The sequence below is a fragment of the Colletotrichum gloeosporioides genome, assembly GCF_011800055.1.
Source record: "Colletotrichum gloeosporioides strain Lc1 chromosome Unknown consensus_81, whole genome shotgun sequence".
In the NCBI taxonomy this organism is placed as follows: domain Eukaryota; kingdom Fungi; phylum Ascomycota; class Sordariomycetes; order Glomerellales; family Glomerellaceae; genus Colletotrichum; species Colletotrichum gloeosporioides.
Genome location: NW_025544726.1, coordinates 203,639 through 224,236, shown reverse-complemented (window position 1 = coordinate 224,236; position 20,598 = coordinate 203,639). Strand labels below are relative to the sequence as shown.

At 54.8% G+C, this 20,598-nt stretch overlaps 5 protein-coding genes across 5 annotated transcripts; 3 read left to right on the top strand and 2 right to left on the bottom strand.

The window, feature by feature from the left end:
* Positions 1-1,125: 1,125 nt before the first annotated feature.
* GCG54_00001085 (Nonribosomal peptide synthetase 12) lies at positions 1,126-10,800 on the top strand (the record flags this gene model as incomplete). Its single annotated transcript, XM_045401212.1, has 1 exon — positions 1,126-10,800. One exon carries the CDS (start codon positions 1,126-1,128, stop codon positions 10,798-10,800), a length of 9,675 nt encoding a protein of 3,224 aa, XP_045259137.1.
* A 919-nt stretch (positions 10,801-11,719) lies between these two features.
* GCG54_00001084 (uncharacterized protein) lies at positions 11,720-12,766 on the top strand (the record flags this gene model as incomplete). Its single annotated transcript, XM_045401211.1, has 1 exon — positions 11,720-12,766. The coding sequence occupies one exon, from the start codon at positions 11,720-11,722 to the stop codon at positions 12,764-12,766; it is 1,047 nt and encodes a 348-aa protein (XP_045259136.1).
* Positions 12,767-13,191: 425 nt separating this feature from the next.
* GCG54_00001083 (Spermidine coumaroyl-CoA acyltransferase) lies at positions 13,192-14,697 on the top strand (the record flags this gene model as incomplete). Its single annotated transcript, XM_045401210.1, has 1 exon — positions 13,192-14,697. The coding sequence occupies one exon, from the start codon at positions 13,192-13,194 to the stop codon at positions 14,695-14,697; it is 1,506 nt and encodes a 501-aa protein (XP_045259135.1).
* Positions 14,698-14,828: 131 nt separating this feature from the next.
* On the bottom strand, positions 14,829-15,209 carry GCG54_00001082 (uncharacterized protein; the record flags this gene model as incomplete). Its single annotated transcript, XM_045401209.1, has 3 exons — positions 14,829-14,918; positions 14,977-15,097; positions 15,169-15,209. 3 exons carry the CDS (start codon positions 15,207-15,209, stop codon positions 14,829-14,831), a joined length of 252 nt encoding a protein of 83 aa, XP_045259134.1.
* A 2,207-nt stretch (positions 15,210-17,416) lies between these two features.
* Positions 17,417-18,853, bottom strand: GCG54_00001081 (uncharacterized protein; the record flags this gene model as incomplete). Its single annotated transcript, XM_045401208.1, has 1 exon — positions 17,417-18,853. One exon carries the CDS (start codon positions 18,851-18,853, stop codon positions 17,417-17,419), a length of 1,437 nt encoding a protein of 478 aa, XP_045259133.1.
* Between the last annotated feature and the right edge of the window lie 1,745 nt (positions 18,854-20,598).

The window sequence follows — 20,598 nt, the reverse complement described above, 5'->3', positions numbered from 1 at the left end:
ACAAATGTGTCAACTGCAACATAAGTGACACTTCTTGTCGCTTAGTAACAAAAGACCCTTTGCTTGCAGCCAAGTAACTGTCTAAATGTAACAGTATATTGAGGAAGCCTGGTTGCAGTGGAGTTAACGTGCTTTCAACCTGGGTTCTGCTGAAGATACGAACATCCTCTTGTGGATGCGGCGATCCACCACCACATGGGACTTTGGTTTTTGGTAAGAGGAAAGAAATCCGAGCGAGAATAACAGTTAAGGTGGAACGGGCGGGTCTACTGCCGGGCAAGAAGGCAAAGGTCCCTTATGATGGGTTTGTACGTACCCTATTCTACCCCTGTTTAAGCAGTATCGAATTCGATATAACAATAGCTTCATGCAGATTTATATGCAACGTACAGCTAGTACAACCAACCCCAGCCAGATCGACAAGAGATTTCCCCGCCCTAGTTCCCGTCCTCTGCCCACCCGGCTTCCGAGCCATGCAGCCGAGCCGCCCCTTGAGGCTTCTACTTCGAACCAGCCTGCTGGTCAAGCCGGATTGAGAAGTCTTACATCGTACGACGACCGGTACAGAGCCCCGCCAAGATCCGTTCGCCGACAGGAGCCGACAGGAGAGCTCAAGTCTAAACGAGACCACACAGACGATTTCGGAACAGTGATCCCGAAACGTGGCAGGCCGATATCAAGAAAGATCTTTTGTAAGAAACCCTACCTGACGAATGATGACATTAATCCCGTCCTTTGCCGCCAAACAACGGTGAGCCAACGTCAGCGTTGCATCAAGTCCCGCTCGATCATGATGTTTTGCTTCAAAGTCGTATAAATGATTCGTAGCCTCCAGTACGACCCTGCATTTAGCAGAAGCGCCTGAGCAAGAGTGCAACCGAAGGTACCGGGCAAGCAAGTACACGATACTCGGCCGGAACGGGGTCTTCGTGTCGGTCGGCATTGCCTTGAGACCCTTTGATTACGTTAGATCTTTTGGGGCTGTCTCTCATAAGACATAGAGATATCAACCATCCTCTGACGAGATATCTGAACAAAAAGATGAAGAAAAGCCAGAATCTATCTGTTTGTGAGGAACCAAATCTGTTAATTCAATCTTTCCTTGCTGGCTTGGCCGACATAAACATGACAAACTCAAGTCTCCTCGACGATTCCGCCATCCTGGCTCAGATTTGCGAGCAATGCCAGCTTTCCCCCAAAGACATCCAAGATGTCTACTCATGCACGCCACTACAGTCGGGCATAATGGTGGACTCTTCTCTATATGTCCACGTTATTGTTCACAAAATTGACCTTTCCGTTGACGTGGACCGGCTATGCGGTGCCATAGATCAGGTTGTGGCTTCGACCGAAGTCTTGAGGACAAGAATCGTCGACTGCGACGGTGCCGGCTTGCTGCAGGCCGTGGTAAAAAGGGGAGAGCCCGTCCTCCGGTCAACCGAGACAGATCTCGAACGGTTCCTGGAATGGAACAACTCAGTCAAGACCGACCTGGGCACGCCGCTGATCAGATTCGCTCTTGTCCCCTGCAGCGCTGGAGATGGCGGCATCAGGCTGGTCACGACCCTGCACCACGTCATGTTCGACTTCCACGTCATGGAGTTTCTCATGAACGACACGTGGAGTATCTATCAGGACATAGCGCCGCCGGTACATGCCCCGTTCAAGGGCTTTGTTGAACACTGCGCAGCCATCGACTCTAAGGATGCCGCCGCTTTCTGGAGGGGGCGCTTCAGTAGCGGTGCATCCATCTTTCCACCGCTCCCTGCCCACCATCACCAGGTCCTCGCCAACGAGGTCGTGACCCGAGACATATCCTTTGCCAGCGAGAAATCATCGCCGGCACTGCCATCACCTGCTCTGATGCCGGCCTACATAGAGGCCGCCTGGGCCATAACAGCCTCGGACTACACGAGCAACGACAGCGTCGCCTTCGGTTGCATATTGTCGGGACGCGGCTCAGGCCAGCCGGGCGGTGCAGAGACAACCTTTGGGCCAACCATCGCCACCGTCCCCGTGCAAGTTGATCTGCGGCGGAACATGACCATTCAGCAGCTTGTGAAGGGACGGGTTGCCTCGAGACGAGAGCTGTCGACGAGTCCCTTCTTACAGTGCGGCCTCAGGAGAATCCGCAATATTAGCGGCGACGCCCAGCAAGCGTCAAGCTTCCAGAGTGTGCTCAACATCGTGCACCGCGCGCACACGGCAGGGCTCGGTACGTCGGGCCTGAGTCTTGATGCGGCGTATACCGAGGAGCCGCCCAAGCCATACGGCCTTCTCCTTATCTGTGCCCCTGGCGAAAAGCAGATTTCGGTGAAGATACTCTTTGACCCATCGATCCTTGCTCGGGAGCAGGTGCACAGGATACTGCGGCAGCTTGAGCACCGCCTGAGACAACTTGTCACCTCTCCTCCGTCAACCCCGCTGAAGCGGCTGCCCTGCCTTAACTTTGGCGATACGCTGGAGCTAATGGACTGGAACAGTCGAGGACTTGCAACAGGCGCGCCTGTGGATGTCTGTCTTCACAGCCGTGTCTTTGCCAGGGCGGCGGAGCAACCCAATGCGCTGGCTGTTAAATCCTGGGACGGCGAGACAACTTACGCTGAACTGGTCATTATGGTCGACAACCTCGCCCACGAGATCTTGGCTGCCCGCCAGGAAGCGGTCACTGCCGAAGAGCCAATATGCGTGATCCTCGGGAGATCCCTATCTCTGGTAGTATCTCTGCTGGCCATCATGAGAACAGGAGGAACTTGTGTGCCCATCGACCCGAACCTCCCCGATGGCCGAAAGGAAACCATCTTGCGCCAGTGCAGGGCTCGACTGATCCTCATTTCGTCCGATTCTGTTCGTCAAGACTTCCAAAAAGGCTACGTCACACACGCTGTTGTCCTCAATCGGATGAAGAATGCGACACAGGTTCCCGAGTTTCCAGCATACATGGATGTCAAAACTCCTTCGTCGAGGGCTGCATACATCTTGTTCACCAGTGGCAGCACGGGTCAGCCCAAGGGAGTTGTCCTAGAGCACCGATCACTTGCATCTTCCCTCGCCGCCTGGGCGGACGTGTTGGGCTGGTGCAGGGGCACGACGGTTCTGCAGTTCTCAGTCCCAGCCTGGGACGCGTGCGCGCTCGAGATCTTTGGCTCGCTCCTCGCTGGCGCGTGTTTGTGCATCCCCTCAGATCTAGACCGGGAGTCTGGCTTGGGAGTCTACATCAGGTCCGCCCAGGTCAACTTTGCTATCCTGACCCCGACAGCCTTGCGCAACCTCGCGCCGGAGGACGTGCTTCCCAGTCTCCAGACGCTTGTCTCTGGCGGCGAGCCCATCACTCGAAGAATCTTTGAGACTTGGAGCGACAAACTGCGGCTCTTCAACGCATGGGGGCCCTGCGAGGCTTCCGTCGTGGCGTCCATGGGTCACCTCCCACCCGATTCTCGTTATCCTGACACGGTCGGAACGCCGGTAGGCTGCGCCGTGTGGATTGTAGACCCAGAAGACACCAGTCGACTTCTACCCATCGGTGCCATGGGTGAGATGCTCATCGACGGACCAGGCGTAGCGCGAGAATACTATCTCGCGCCGGAACTGACCAAAACCTCCTTCATCAAGCCCCCCTCCTTTGTGCCCAAACGGCAAAGCGGCCTTGACTCCTCCTATCATTTGTACCGGACCGGTGATCTGGCGCGGTACAATGCAAACGGCACCATCGCCTTCGGCGGCCGACGAGACAACCAGGTCAAGGTTCGTGGCCAGCGTTTCGAGCTGGGTGAAGTCGAATCCGTTATCGCCAGTCACCACCGTGTCTCCAAGGTTGTGGTAACCACCCATCAGGCTCGCAATGGGGCTGCAAGCAAAGAGCTCGTCGCTGTTCTCATATTCGACGACCAGCATCTTGAGCGCCATGATAGTGAGTCTGGAAAGATGAATAGGATACGCCTCGACGATGAGAGCCGCGATCAGCTGCAAGCCATCCGAGAATTTGTCGAGGGCTGTCTTCCAACATTCATGGTGCCTACCGCATGGCTTGTTGTCAGCGGCTTCCCACTCACTCCGTCCAGGAAAGTCGATCGTGTCAAGATCCAGGCCTTTCTGGATACCGTCGACATCTCAACCGCCCGCGCTGACGCTGTCCGATCAAACCCCCAGGCAGCTTCGTCCCAGGCTGTGAAAGATGACCACCAAGTCCTGACGCCCCCCGTAACTCCAGCCGAGGTGGCTTTGCAGCTGGCGTGGTCATCCGTGTTGGGTATCGACCCGTCAAAAATTGGCCGGGAAAGTTCGCTCATGCAGCTCGGAGGAGATTCCATCACAGCCATGCAGGTAGCGACGCGCTGTCGAAAGCAAGGCTTCCAGATCGCAGTGGCCGATCTGTTGCGGAGGCCCACTCTAGCGGAAGCCGCCAGAGAAGTCCAGCAAACTGCGCAAGAGACGCTCTCCACGGTCATACCGGCAATGGATGTGGTTGAGGAATCTCAGCATCGCCCGTTGTCTGCCATCCAGAAGTTCTTGGTTGAGGATGGCGGCCCGGCTGCGCACAACCAGTTCAACCAGGCATTCTTGCTGGATCTTCACCCGAGCATGGCGGTAGCGGCGACGCCCGCTCGCATCCAGAAGGCTCTCGGCAAGCTCGTTGCGTACCATCCGATGCTAAGATGCCGCTTCTCCCATGTCGAGGACGATCGGGGTAACAGCACTCTAACCCAGTGGATTGCTCCCTGTAAACAACAACAAGAAGAAGTTGAAGCTACTTGGGGCTTCCGCGTACACCGCGATGTTGGCTCACAAGCCGAGATAGGGACCGTCGTATCCAGCTCTCAGTCGAGTCTTAACATTGTTCACGGGCCTGTTTTCGCTGCCGATATCATTGTCAGTCCGCAAGGACAGGTTTCGATACTCCTAGTCGCGCACCACCTCGTTATCGATCTGATGTCATGGAGAATTCTGTGGGAGGATCTGGAGCTGATCCTGCAGGACGATGCTTGCGTTCTGCCTCCGAGCCTTCCCTTCCCTCTTTGGCTACAGAGCCAACGTGATATGCTGAAATGCGGTACCGCGTCTCCCTTGTCATCTTCCAAGCCGTCTTCGGTGTTCTCATCGTCATCGCCCTCGCCAGATTCGGCATCATCGCTGTCGCGGGTCTCCTCTCCATCGCCGTCCCCGTGGCCCAAGGCTGACCGGCGTTTCTGGAAGATGGACAACGTAACACCCAAGATGAGAAACACGCTCCGCATCAGTTACACTTTGGACCAGTACCAGACGGCGCAAATTATGGGACCGGCTTGCAACTTGCCATTCAACACGACCCCAGTTGTTCTCCTGCTAACGGCCGTCGTATTGTCCTTCCGACGCGTGTTTCCAGATCGAGGCACCCCAGCGGTCTATTGTGAAGGTCACGGCAGAGACAAAGGTTTCGCGAACAAGTCCGTCGATACTTCACGCACCATCGGCTGGTTCACCACCCTGTTTCCCCTGGCTCTACAGGCTATGGAAGCGGACAGCCGTGCCGATGATGTAGTCATGGCCATCAAGGACGGATACCTAGACACCTTGCAGACAGCTACAGAGCAGTTCGCGTCGGAGGTACTTGGTGAGCAAAGTTCGTTCAAGAGAAGCGATATCGAGTTGATTTTCAACTTTGCCGGACGCCTGCAGCAATTCACGCGAGACGACGCGCTGCTGAAAATCCGGACTGATGGACCCCCAGTCCACCTTGAAAACGTCACGGGAGACTCGGAACCAGTTGGTCTTTTGAGTCTTTTTGCCTCCGTCGGGGGGAGCGACGAGCTCACGTTCACTCTTGAATACGATCGCCACATGGCCCACCAAGACCGCGTTGCACATTGGATACAGCAGGAGCTGGGCAACTGCTTCCGCGAGATGACATCTACACTTCCCGGAAGCCAGCGCCGCTTGACAGCCAGTGACTTACCACTATTGAAGTTGGCTTCGGGAAGTCTTGAGCATCTTCATTCCCAGTTGGCCAGTTTACACATTGCCCAGGACAATGTCGAGTCGATTTATCCTTGCACTGCGACACAGGAGGGCATCCTTCTTGCCCAGATCAGCGGTCATGACTACCACAACCGCTTCTTGTCAAAGCTCACCTCGTCTGACGGCGAGATTGACCCCAATAGAATAATAGATGCCTGGAAAGCCGTCTGTAAGACGCACTCTATACTGCGGACTGTCTTCACCAACGGTCTCTCTGACCAAGGCGGCTTTCAGCAAGTCGTGCTCAAAGACCATGAGCCATCTGTCTCAATCGACCAGATGCCGGCCGATGGTTTGACAATCGCACAGGTGATGGCATTGCAAGAGAAGCGGGGCTTGGACCCCAAGAAGCCACCCCATCACTTAGCCCTCTTTCGCGAATCCGCCTCTGTGGTGTATGCCGCCTTGGATATCAGCCATACAATAGTTGCTGCAAGAACATACCAGGACTTATGGAGGAACGTCGGGAGGGAATACGCACGAGCAAACAGCAGTGGTCGTGCCGCCGTCGCTCCGGGTAGGCCCTTTTCAGATTACGTCGTCTGGCTGCAAGGTCAGGAACAGGAGGCACGTCAGCATTGGAAAGAGTATCTGGAAGGCGTCAAGCCATGTGTATTCCCTCTGGACCCGTCCGCTACGTCGGACTATCGTGCCCGAGGGCCTATTGTCACCTTCAACGATGCTCGGCGGTTGAATAGCTTCTGCCAAGGCCAGGGTATTACGAGCGCGATGTTCATGCAGGCTGCATGGGCCCTGGTGTTGTGGAAGCACACTGGCAACTCGACGGTCTGCTTTGGGGTCTCTCGATCTGACCAGGAGGTACTCCAAGGCGTCGATGACACAGCAGAGCTCCTAGGACCCTGCATCTCCATGCTGCCTTGCAAGTTTTCCCTCGAAAATCCTGCAGCAATGACTGCTATGGATGTGCTGCATGCAGCTAAAACCGCCGCCTACAGTGCAATGAGCTATTCGGGCTGCTACCTGGCAGAGCTGCACGATGATCTGGGCCTGAGAGACTCGCCACTGTTCGACACGGCAATGACCGTCCAGCGTGCTTGGCCAGCCGACCTGGGCGGCGACGGCGCCCACCTGGCGGTTGAGACGATGGATGGCGAGGATCCGACCGAGTTCTCCATCGTCGTTGGAGTTTCTTACTCGGACAGTGGACTCACGATTCGGCTGGCACACGAACGTTCCCACGTTTCCGACCAGCTGGTCGAGCGCATCGCGGAGACCTTTGCGAGGGTCATCGAGTACATGATCCAAACACCGCATGAGCCCCTAGTCCATCTTGACGAGCATTCCTCTTTGCCAGCTGGGTCTCTAGATCTCCTGAAGCAATGGAATGCAGAGCCCCCAGCAACGGCAGCGTACTCAAACGTCGTCAGCGCCTTTAGGGCCATGGCTCGCTCGCAAGGATCTGCTCCCGCCGTCTGCTCGTGGGACGGTGATCTGACTTACAGCGAGCTGGATCGTCTATCCGATCGCCTGGCGTACAAGCTTCGGATCGAACATGGCGTCCGAAGCCAGACGGTCGTTGCCTTCTGCTGCATCAAGACAACGAGCGCCGTCGTCATCATGCTGGCCGTGTGGAAAGCTGGCGGCGCCTTCTTGGCGTTGGATATCAACCACCCACCAGAACGTCGAACGGCCATACTGAGAGAGGCGGAGGCTACATTGATTCTTGTCAACAAACCTGAGAGGGTCGACACGATAAATAACTGCTTTCCAGGCGGCGCCGTTGACCTGGTGGACATGACGGCTCTCGAAGATTTCAAACCAGACGATGCCGATGTCCTCGATGAGTTGAGTTCGTTCACAATCGATCCGTACCACGCCGGCTACCTCGTGTACACATCTGGAAGCACGGGGCGTCCTAAAGGCATTGTGCTCGAACACAAAGGCATCGCTACAACCGCCCAGGAGATACCGCGCATCATGGGTGTCACACCACAAAGCCGCATTCTGCAGCTGAACAACTTGGTCTTCGACTTCGGTCTCCTGGACATCATCTTTGCCTTGTACAATGGAGCCTGTGTGTGTATGCCGTCCGACGCGGAAGCGTCCGGTGACATCGCCGGCGCAATACGACGCACCAGCGCGAACTACGTGCAATGTACGCCGACGTATGCCACTTTATTCAGCCCGCAAGACTCCCCGAGCGTGCGGGCAATCGTACTGGGCGGTGAAGCTCTCAGACAGGAGAACCTTGACACCTGGGCCTCTCATGCTCGCGTCATGGACGTTTACGGCCCGGCCGAGGTGGGCATCTCAAGCGGCAGACCAGTTGCCGTCAGCGAGAGCGGCGCCATCATCCAGGACATTGGCACTCCCGTTGGCTGCCGATACTGGGTTGTCGATCCGGACGATCACGATGAGCTGGTCCCAGTGGGAACCACCGGTGAGCTCCTCATCGAAGGCCCTATCGTCGCCCGCGGGTATGTGAACAGCCCTCAGGCAATGGCTGCTGCTTTCATCGATGCGCCTGCGTGGACGCGACATCCCGAGCTCGCGCATATGGGCCTCGGCCATCATCGCTTCTACAAGACGGGAGATCTCGTCACGCAGAAAGCAGCAGACTCCTTTGTCTACGAGAGCCGGAAGGACACTCAGGTCAAGATCAGAGGTCAGAGAATTGAGATGGGCGAGATCGAATACCATCTCAACCGACAGACGATGGGAGACGCGAAATGGGTGGTCGACGCCTTTCTCGAAGGCCCAGGCCAAGAGAAAACCTTGGCTGCATTTTGTCAAGTGTCGAGCAAGGATGCCACAACCCTCCCAGCGTCAGGGCTCGGCGATGACGTCCTCTCAGCCATGCCGAAGGCGGCCGAGGCAGCCGCAACAGCCCTTCGACAAGTGTTGCCGTCTTACATGGTGCCAGAGGTCTTCATTCCTTTGCGGAAATTTCCCGTGGTCGGGCCGATGAAGACGGATCGTAAAGCTCTGCGCACGATGGCAAGCGGCTTCTCTACGTCCGATAAACTGTCTTATCGTCTTGATGGACGACAGCAGGGCGTCAGTGGCCTTGTGCAGCCGAAAGCTGCTTCTGGCGGCGAGCTAACAGATCTCGAGCTGTTGCTGCAGCGCACGTGGGCTGCTTTGCTCGGTGTTCCACCTCAGTCGATTCGGCCCCAAGATGACTTCTTCGTCCTCGGAGGCAACTCCATCCGGGCCATGCGGCTTGTGACGGCCCTGAGGAAGTCAAGACACCGTCTCGGCGTCGTCGATGTCTTTAAGCACCCGACTCTGGCAGAGATGGCGCTGAAGATTGGCCAGCTTGCAGGTGACCGCAAGGCCGGTGTCTCGCAGAAGCTCGCCTCTGTGCAGCCGCGTGATTTCCCTCACCTGGGCGTTCTGGCGAAGACGAGGACATGGTTAGACACATCTAATATCGAGGGTGTCTCTTTGGCAACAGATCTTCAGGCGCTCATGCTCGCCATAGAGCATGTTCCTGGCTGTGGAACTATGGTTGCAACCGTTACCCTTGAACCTCTCGCAGGGCCCAAGCAGCAGAGCCTAGATCACGCTAAGCTGCGAGAAGCTTGCGAGCAAGTCATCCGCCATCATGGTATCCTGAGAACAGTCTTCATCCAGAACAAGCAGTCCCTGTTACAGGTGACGCTGCGGAACCCGCCGGTGGAGCAGATTCACGTGCTACGTGCAGGCGAGACGAGCCAGCACCGAGTCTCCGTATCGTCGGATATGCTTGATATCCTTCCTCACTTTGACCTGCACAGCGATGACAGTGGGTTGCTCTGCACACGCCTCAAGCTGACCTTCCATCATGCTCAATACGACGCCGTCTCCCTCGGCCACCTCTTGGGTGATCTGAAAACTGCGTACGCCGGGACGGCCATCGTAACGAGGCATCCAAGCTTTCATGAGTGGTCGTCCTACGTTGCCAATGCTGATGGAGTAGCCGAGGGGCAAGCCTTCTGGAGAAAATTGTTGAATGGTTCCATGTCTCACCCTTTGGCACCCAGCGGCAGCACGAGGCAGCACCAGCCTGTGTCAAATGCACAGCAGAACCAACACCTTACATCATTCAAGGTGCCGACCGGAAATCTTGCAAGCCCCAACGGAACTCCTGCGACGGTCTTGAAGGCCGCGTGGTCCTCTGTTCTCTCCCAGGTGCTCGACAACCCTGACGTAGTCTTCGGCTTCGTGAGCGCTAACCGCTTCTCTGGCACATTTCCTCGCGGTAGCGCGGAACAGGTGCCTGGCCCGTGTATCAATCTGGTGCCCATGCGAGCGGCCATGGGCGATGGCACCAAGACCATGGCGACTCTCGTCACGGAGCTGCAAGACCAGTACAACCAATCCCTTCCGCATCAGCATGTCGGGTTCCGCTCTATTGTGAAGCACTGCACGCAGTGGCCGACGAGCCGGTTCAACTCGGCCATTCTGTTCCAAAATCACGAGGCGATGGGCGATAGCATCAGACTGGGAGATACCGAGTGCGCGATCGTCGGTGTCGGGCGAGGCGCAGACTCGGCTGACGTCTGGATCTCCGTGGTTCCGGAGATGGATCAGACGCTCAGCATTGAACTGAGATTTTCGCCGGTGCAGGTACCGGTGGAGCTGTGCCGGTGGATCTCTAGCTGCTTCGAGAGCCTGCTGAATACTCTGTCGGGGTCGTGGGAAAGGAGAATACATGACGTCCATGAGAAGCTTTTGCGCGCCGCGGGGCCAAACCCGTTGTCTCCTGTTCGGTATGAGAGGGACACAGCCAGGGCAATGGGGGCCGATCCGGAGGACGTTGTTGATAGAGTGCTTCAGGCAAAGCATTTCGAGTACCTCTGATAGATTTGTAGCGTACCGCACAAGGATTGACTCCGTGGCTTTGGATGCCGTAACAATATGGAATGATCCACCGCATTTGGTCCTGATCTTACAACTGGTCATGTCAAAGCATGGAGTTAGGCGCCCTATGTCATCTTCATTTGGATCTACCCAGACTAAGTCAAGACTTTACATAGGCTTCATAGAGAATTCATGGAGATTTCGATTCTTTTGCTTTAACTTCACCACTTAGAGACTGATAAGCTACTGTTGATGCATAAAAGTAGAAGAATTAAACCAACATCAACTAGTAAGCACTTACGGGGATAAACAAGAAGCCATTAGAACAAATGAGACCAGATATGGTTTCATGCATCCTTACTTTTGACGTATGCATACTTAGGTTATAATCTGATGGTTGATTAAATAGCTAATGAAGATAATGTCTTTGGAATCTGCAGCCGGCTGGTTTATACTAATAGAAGCCTTATTGGAGGAGACCGAATGTTCTGGTATTAGGTGGACTGATGTCCATTTCAATTTTCTTCGCCTGCGTGAGTGATTACGCACACTTGGCACGGATTCAAAGAAACGAGCGAGTAATTTGGGGGAGTACCGCATGGTGTAACAATCGCGTGGTGGTCAGCAGCCACGATAAGAATACGAGCGCTGCCAAGATATTCCAATCCAATGATAGGCGAGAATATCGGGTGAGAAATGGCAGGCCTATTGCAATGACGCGTCGCAACTCTCAATGGAATATTGCTGCCTGGAAGCAACTGCCGACATAATATGGCCGCGAGTGTAAGATATCCTTTGTTATTCGTTTTCCATCTCCTATCCAACGCGCTGGAACAAACACATTTCTACGAAACGCCACTAGCTACATCTCTACAGTGGTTTATCTTCCACTACTTCTCAAAACCTCTCCTACGTCGCAATGCTGTTTAAAGACAGCTCCGTCGAAGATCAACGCCGGGCAATGGCCCAAGCCGAGGCCGCCGGTCTCGAGCTGCTCGGCCCTTGTCCACCTCATCTAGGCGAAGCTTGGATCGACATCCCGCTACCAGATGGACAAGTGAACCGCACGAAAGTCGTTTGGCCAAAGGTAGTCGAAGGCCAGCCTTCGCCTCTGCAAGCTTCTCTTATCGTATACTTTCACGGGGGCGGTTTCGCCGTCGGCAGCCCAGACATCGTCCTCGCACCCGCTCGAGGCTTCGCATCCATGTTTCCAACTGTCGTCGCCTGCCCGTCCCTCAATCAACTCCCGGAGCAACCATTCCCAGCGCCCGTACAAATTGCCTGGGAAGTCTGCGCTTGGCTTTCTCATGCGAAGCACTTGAACGGCGGAATATTGGAAGCCGAGGATGTCAAAGTTGACCTGCAGCGTGGCTTTGTTATTGGCGGTCTCAGCGCGGGCGGCGGTGCCGCTGCAAGTATCGGTGGGATATCCGCGGCGATTTCGGCCGGGCTGGGTGGCTTCGATGGTCTCAGCCCCTTGAGAAGTCCCATCACGGCGATCTTCTCGGGCATCCCGATGCTCGCCACCGAGACGATGCTGCCGCCGCGTTACAGGGAGATGTTCAAGTCCCGTGAGGAGAACGGCGACGGTACCGGCCAGACCAGTGCAATGGTCCGAGAACTCGAGGAGCTACTCGGCACTGCCGTCAATACACCATGGTTCTCGCCCATTCACCTGGACCCATCAAACCCGGCAATTGCCAAGAACCATCCGCCCAAGGTCTTCACCTATTACACGACACTCGATCCGTTTCGCGACGATTGCCTGATCTACAACAAATGGCTTTCGGAATTGCCGGGCGTTGAGTCTCGAACTTCGGCGGTCGAGAATGAAAGCCACACAGCGTGGGTGTCGCTGCCGAGGCCAGAGTGTCATAGTCGGAGGATTAAAAAGGTCACACTCGACGGTCTTTCTTGGCTGCTTAATGGTAGTTGGGACAAGGAGAGATCAGATTTGCCTAATTAGACTATTGCGAATGTCATGCCAGACTCTAAACAACCACTCTGCTCTTTGTTTCAGAAACAAATCCCAGGTAGCGATGCTCTTGGTTTATGAGCTTCACTCAAAAAGGCCCCGCGTTTGTATCTGGGCAGTTGCGTTACAAATGACCTAAAGGTGAACCTAACAGCTCTGTTATAGTTTACAATAGCCAAGAACCTTCCTCATTGCCACTGGAAGCGTCGAAATGGGACCCGTTAGACTACAGCAGATGACTCATAATGAGCAACTTCGGGGTCCAAACGCAATTGGTCCAAACCGTGTTACTGCGTACTAGTCATGATATTTACTCAACAAGTTATGTTACACTATAAATGTATTGAAAACTAGAAAATCGCAACATTTCAGTACTTCTTCAGTACAGAATCTGCCCTTTCATTAACACGCCCAAGATGAGCATCTCTGTTGTCTCTGCCGTCGAGCTATACAATCCCGAGGCTGAGGCAACACTCGGTTCTGAGGTACTTCTCGGGCCCATCGATCACATGGTCTTTCCAACTGTTCCGATCAACGTAGTCTTCATCTACGAACGGCCCGAAAGCAACTCCGTCGAGGACTTCATGTCGGTGCAAGCGCTGCGACTTTCACTCACACGTCTTCTCAAATACTATCCCCACCTCACGGGCCGCTTTCTGTTTAACACAGTCTCCCATACATTCGAGGTCGGCGCCTTCTCGAAAAGTGTTGCTTTCTTGCAGGCAAAGTGCGATGCAACCCTGAGCGAGATCGCTGCTCGGACCCAATCGGGTCGCATGACCATTGAAAACCTGCCGGGCTCCGGCAACTTCTTGATGCCGCCTTTCGAAGCCACGGTTGAAGGTGTCTGCAGGGACCCCATCCTCGCAATTCAACATACTCGCTTCGCGTGCGGCGGAGTGGCCTTGGGAATCCGCTTGCATCACATGGTCTGTGACGCTGGCGGCTTCTTCCAATTTGTGCGAGATTGGACGAGAGTCCATCAATTCTTGTCCCTGTCATCCCCGCCGCAGATTAGTTACTACCTATCGGCACCCGATGCCATGTCTGCGGAGGAAAGTCTTGCCGCTCTCGATGGCAACCCGCTGTTCTGGTACGCAGAAGATCCGAAGTCCCAGCCGAACCCGGTCGAAGTGCCGAATACTTCACCCATGAGCAATCCACCAGTTGTTGGCCACACTTTGCACTTTTCCAGCGAGGACCTTTCACTGCTGAAGAAGAAGGCCACGAATCCCTCTGGACAAGGTTGGGTCTCTTCCTTTGAGGCTGTGTCTGCGTACCTCTGCCAGGCCACCTACAAAGCCCGCCTGCGTCTGCTCAAAGCGCAGGGAGGGCCGCCGTCGTCGGCCGCCTCCGAGTTGCGCCAGGGATTTTGGGGTTCGATCGACACCCGTGATCCGTCGAGGCTCAATCTAGGCTCTCGATATTTTGGCAATGCATCTCTAAATATTCTGACCCGCTTCCAACATTCCACTCTCGCGGACGGCGAGCTCTGGGAGGTGGCAGAAGTAATCCACGACTTAGTGCGATCGATGGACAGGACGCGCATGGAGAAGACCACCACGTGGTCTGCAGCGCAACCTGACAAGAGCCGCGTCAAGTTGGACTTTGACTTCGGCACGGGTAACTTCACCGTCAGTCAGTGGTCCAAACACGACATGTATTCCGGTGTCGATTTCGAGAAGGACTTGGTCGGGAACCCTGTCAGACCTGCTCTTGTTGCTCCCCCTTTCACGGAGGTATCTTTGGTGGATTGGTTGGCGTGGATGGTATCATCGCCACCAGAGGAGGCTCGTGAAAGAAATGCAGATGGGGCTACCAAATCTGCCGCGTCGCAACCCATTGAAGCGATCTTCTCAGTATCTAAACCGGTGTGGACATTGCTGAACGATGAGGAGGGATTTCGGAAATTTGCGTGCTAGAGACAAGACATCTCAACTTGCTGAGCTTGGTTCGGCTAATTTTGTACCTTTAAGAAACAATCGAATCATTTATGATCGACATCGACCTAGAGCGCTACATACAAACTTGGCATACAGCCTCTTCAAGTCCTTTAGCAGTCGGCAATTTGGTTAACTTTTCCCCCATTATTGGCGCAGCCCGTGTCGTAGTTCGCCTTGTACTCTGGTTGGGAAATGCAACACTGTTCTATTATTAGTAACGGGTAGGCCCCGAGAAATAGCATGTATTCGAACACTTACAACGCCGTTTTGGCCAGGTAAGGGTGTTCCGTAGGCGTCATTGCAGAGATTGTTTGATGGGTTGATTTGGCCGTTTGACATGACGCACGTGTACCCTTTGTACACACCAGCAAGGACAATGCTGCAGACCAATCAGTACGTTAACAACCTACTGCAGCTAATACTTGAGAGGTGTTCGAAGGCCAAACTTACGCAGTTTGCGCTAGGGCAACGGCAATCAGAGTTGACTTCATGGTGTGGACTGATAATGATCGAATGCAAATGCAGAAGTAACTGATTTACCGCTTATCCAATAAGAAAATTGGTTCTCTAGAGGTTCGTCTGAAGCACAATTGAGCGGCAGCGGACGGGATTTGTACTTCGTCGTTCAATTTTGTACCTCGTGCAGAAGATTCGTACGAGTCATATTGTTGAGCAGCACATTGTGGCTGATCACCGAAATCTCTTTCCTAAAGTGATGAAAAGAGGATATTCTCAGAATAAGGTTCTCTCGACAATCTATGCGAGGGGGCGGTCGCTCCGGTCTCAAGGCCTTTCTGATACGCCATTTAAGCGGGTGATTAACGGGGTCGGCGCGCATTTCGGCACCCCGATTGAGTCCGAGTTACTCCGCTAGAGCGGCCCGTTCGCGATATTCCAGGCTCTGCTGGAACGAAGCAGGGTCTCCGTCGACTGCGGAGACTTGTTCCAAGCTTTATTCCCTTGCTTTTGCTGGCGATAAGGCGCAAAGCCAGTACAATGTGTTCCAAGAATAGCTATAAGGTAAAGGCAATGATGCTTTTCCCACACGTATGCTGGTAGTTCCTGGATGGTAGATGTCTGGTCTAAAGGATATAGGCAACACCGCCTCTTCACCAAAGTGAAGCTGTAGACCCTCAGCCCATTTTAGCGACTAGTTTCGATGGTCTGGACAACTCGGGGGGCGCGACATGGAAAGAAGCAACGGCACCAGGCCATTGCAAAGCTGCCCTAGCCATATCGCATTTGCGGGCGGTACTGCCCCGAAGCTGACGTCTGACTGACTCACAAAACCCTTTTTGAAGCACCAAATCAATACGAACGGCTCTCAAAGGCACTGGCAATTCTTTAATCCCAAACGTCTGAGATCTGCTGGATGGCGATAGGGACCGTATATGGTATGACGTCTATGTCAAGGCTCTCAAACGCGAACCTAGATTTTTAGAACCAACAAAGGTCATAAGAGACGCCTCTTAGGCACCTGCTATTACTGTTGTCGTGAGTTCCGACGTGTGCGATGACCGCTGCATTATGAGGAATCGTTAGAACACACAGCTCAACTAAAGGTTCCCGCTCTCTGCACTCGCTGCTCATGTTCTCGAATACATAACATTTATTCCATCAAAATCGACAAGTGTCGGACAAGCCACAATAAGTCGGCCGGCCCCCCTATATCAACCCCCCTTTTTCAATTGATCCAAGTTTGAGGGTTGACCTTAAAGCGGATTGTCGTATTGAGGTCCTGCGATTGATCGGTTGTCATTGGTCTTGTCAATTAATGGTATCAGCACAGATCTCCGTTCAGTCAGAGATACTGGGATGGAGAGGCGCCATCGCGATAATCGGGGCTCTATAGAAACGAGAAAGGATCTCTGTTGACCGCGGCGACCGTTCAGTCCGAGACCTTGGTAGCCTTGTTGCACTAGATGTAAATTGTACGGCGCAGACTTAAACGTGGGATCATACGTTAGCCGAGACGAGGCTATGAGTAGCAGTGTCAGGGACGCAATTATATAGTCCGTTCCGCTTCGACCGCAACTGGCAAGTATACCGTGTATATGGCAAATGAGACTTTGCTCCAGCCTCCATCCCCCGTAACATGACCTACTGAGATGATTGGACACGCGGTCTCTAGAAAGAGGCTACATAGGGGTCTTAATGGGTCGTAGCCCGGGGGAAAGTACATATTGACCAAGACTTGTGGCTATCAGATACCCTTTGCCAGCAGAGGATTGGTTAAATAAGAGTTCATAGTACGCATAATGCGAGCTTGTTGAGCTAGGTGGCTTCGATAACGCCAAGTAAGTTGCAAAGCCCCAGCATCTACCAGAAAAAGAATAGCATCAGAGGATGGCGTTCAAGCGGGAAGGAAAGTCGTGACAGCAGTTAACCATTCTAACGGCATATTTTTAGGAATAATGTTTTCAAACTAATAACCAATCAGCAGACAATGCTCATCTATCTACCGGCAGTTGCGTTTGGCTGACTACACTAAGTGCCATATTTAGCAAAGGGCGAAACGCAGAAACGTGTAGGTAAATAGTCGACTTTCTATAAACATTGAAACATATTATAAACTGTCTTTATGAAGTATACACACCCACGCTCGCTCCCTTCGAACTCCAAAAAATCACCATAACCCCTTCCCAGACTCACACCACTACCCAACACTCAGCCCCCAAACTCCGTCTCGACTGCTAACTTAGGCACGAGCGTAGCCCATCAAAGCCGGCTCGCCAATCAACTTGGGGAGGTACGCCAACAGCCTCACTCCAGCAGCCACAATCGAGCCGGCGGTAGCAACACCGTCCTCGAGGTTCAGCCCGGGCGCGATGAAGTCCTTGCACACATCATTCAAGTTGATACGGCCAATCTGCGCGGGGCCGCTGCCATTCTGCAGCGCGTCTTTGACGAGCGCGGCGGTGAGGGGGTTGAAGAGCGTGGTCGCATGTCCATAAACACCACCAGCAGGGCGGCCGGCGCAGACCTTCTGGACCTCAACGTTCGTAACACCCACTCGGCGCGCGTCCGTGATGTACGCGGAGGCGGCGGTGCCCTGCTGCGGCTCGACGACCTCGTCCAGCAGCGCAGAGTAGAACGTCGTGGTCGGCACGTACGCGTCAGCACCGCCCTTGGCGCGGAGCGTGGTCACGAACTTGGAGGTGTACTCCTGCTGGATGACCGACGGGTCGCAGGGGGCGTTGAGCGCGCCGGCGCCGGGGGAGAGGCAGAGCACGTTGGCGAGCACGGTGCCGTGGAAGTCGGGCGAGACGGGGAGGAAGTTGGAGACGACGGCGCGGGTGGACGGCCAGAAGGTGAAGGCCCACTGGGTGTCGAGGCCGCCCTGGGACCAGGAGACGATGCTGGCGTTCTTGCCGGTGATGCCGTTGATGTAGTTGGTCGCGTAGGCGACGTACTCGGAGTTGACCTGCGCGTCGCCGAGGAGGGCGCCGGGGACGTTGAGGAGCACGGGGTCGGCGTAGGGGACGCCGGTGAGGAGCTTGAGCAGGTTGCCGCCGAAGGCCTCGTTGGCGTAGGTGCCAGTGCCCGGGACGAAAATGACGGGGGGCTTCTGGCCGTAGGTGAAGGACTTGGGGATGTAGATGGCCTGGCGGAGCTGCTGCTCGGTGAGGGAGTAAGGCGCGTCGGCGGCGTCTTTCTTGGGGTAGATGGGCTTGGCCGGGTTGAGGGGGTTGAGGTTGCTGGTCGAGTCGAGCGGGGTGAGGGGTCCGACGAGCTTGTTCACGATGGAGGTGAGGTCGGCGCTACCGAGGCCGAGGAGGCCGCTGCCGCCGAGCAGACCGCCGCTGCTGAGGACGCCCTGGAAGCCGGAGAGGAGGCCGGCGGGGACGATGCCCTGGCCGATCTGCTTCTGGATGTTACCGTAGAAGTCGGGGGAGCCGCCGGACTTGGAGCCCCAGATGGCGCCGAGCTTGGTCTGGAGGTCGTTCGCGTTGAGAACGTTGAGGCCGGCGGTGGGGTTCGTGCCCAGGATGCCGGAGAGGGACTGGACATAGTTGGTCGGGAGGGAGAGGAGCTGGGTGACGCCAGAGAGGGAGTCAAGGAGGCCGGCGGGCGCGGCGTCGGTGGATTGGAGAAGGATCGCGAGGATCGCGGCTTGCTGGACTGGAGAACGCATTTTTAGATGTTTGTTCTGTTTTGGTTTTAAAGAGAGAAAGACTGCAGTGAATGTTGACTGGATTAGTAGTTAGAAAAGAGAGACAGAGATGGAGAGACAAAGATGAAGTGCTAGGAAAGAGAGAGTAAGTCTTGAGATGACAAGCCAGTGAGTTGGATGAAGAACCTTTCTCTCTCTCTTGACGCCGGATCAACTGGATGCTTATATCCTTCCTTCGCCCACGACAGGATTCAGGATTCCGTGTTGATGTTGATGAAGCAAAGACAAAAAAAGCCGTTGCCGTGCGCCACAAACGTCTTTCGAGGAGTTGAGGGGAGCATGCGAAGGTCAAGCGCCCTCCCGCCGGCCTTCCGCAGTCTAACCCAAGCCCCTCTCTCAGCGAACAAGTCTAGCTCGCCATCTTCAAAGAGCGTACAAGCAAACGTTCTCCTACTAGCCGCGCCGATCCCAAGCTAAGCATTCCCCATGGCAAAAAAGATCTTTACGGCGCGGGGGAGCGAATGGCAACCACATAGAGATCTTCGGTGTTATTGCACGTCGTATTGGGTCATAGAGTTCGGTAGTGTTGTGCTCGTGTTGCTGTATTGGGAGATGGCGGCTAGTCTAGCGTGCGACCAAGCCGAGGCGCCGCCTCCCGTCCAAGGGCCGCCCGTCGTTCGTTCGTTCTATTCTCGCATGGTTCTCCCCTTTTGGGGCGCCAGCCGGAGCGTTTGTGAGGTTCTGCTGCTGGTGTTGCTGCGCCTGTGGTTGTAGGCTTTGAGATGGAAAAGTCGGATTGCCCTTTTGTTTGTAAGACGTCGTTGGCTCGAAGTTAAGCTTGGTCGAAGCGCCACAGCCGGCCGCCAAGCAGACTTCGCGGCTAATCTTCAGGTCGAACAAAGGAACAATGAACTACCTCGGCATCAACGGCTCCCTTCATCTCCTCTCCCAACCTCGCCTTTCCCCTTTTCCCAATTCTTCCTCAACGAACGAAAAAAAGAAGAAAGAAGCTTGCCCACGACACATTCCCCTAATGCTACCTAACCCCTGAACCATCCTTGTCCCCCCAGATCCAAAACCCCAAAAAAACCATCCGAAGCCCGCCGTCCCAGCAACCCCCAAAGCGCCCAAGCTCCCCAGATAAGCTCACGGATATATAAACATCGCCTCGCCACACGGGCGTTTTCCCTCTCTTTTGGCGTCCAGCTCGGACGAAACAAAAACTCGCCCCCTGCCCCCGTGAACATGGGGAGATTTTCTCCTCGTCCAGTTGGCCTCGTTTTTGACAACCAACGGCTCCGGCATTTCTCGTCTAGCCCACGGCGCGTAGACAATGCATCTTCTCAAGACTTGCCCAAACCAGCAGTCTTTCTTCTTGAGAGACTGCTTCCCGTTCGCCGGGTCTATGCTTCGGTCCGATATCAGGTGGAACGCACCGTCCGGGCCTCCGGAGCGTGTGGCCTGACAAACTGATGCCATTCTTTCCCACGACAGGGTTCGACGATAGAGCGAACAAAGCTATTGTATTAGCCCAAGATCCAGCAACCCTCGACGATGATCTCCGTCCGGGAAAACGACGAAGGCCTCGGAAAGATCCGAGTTCGCGCATCGTTTTGGGTCAACCCAGCCTACTGGGCCTCTCACCTTCAACCGGGCCGATTCGACCATCGACTGCGGTCTCTTCCCTACCCGGCGAGTTTCTCAGGTGAAGCTCCGAAGAATCCAGAAATATCCCATGTTGCCATGCCGACTGACGATCGCCGGTA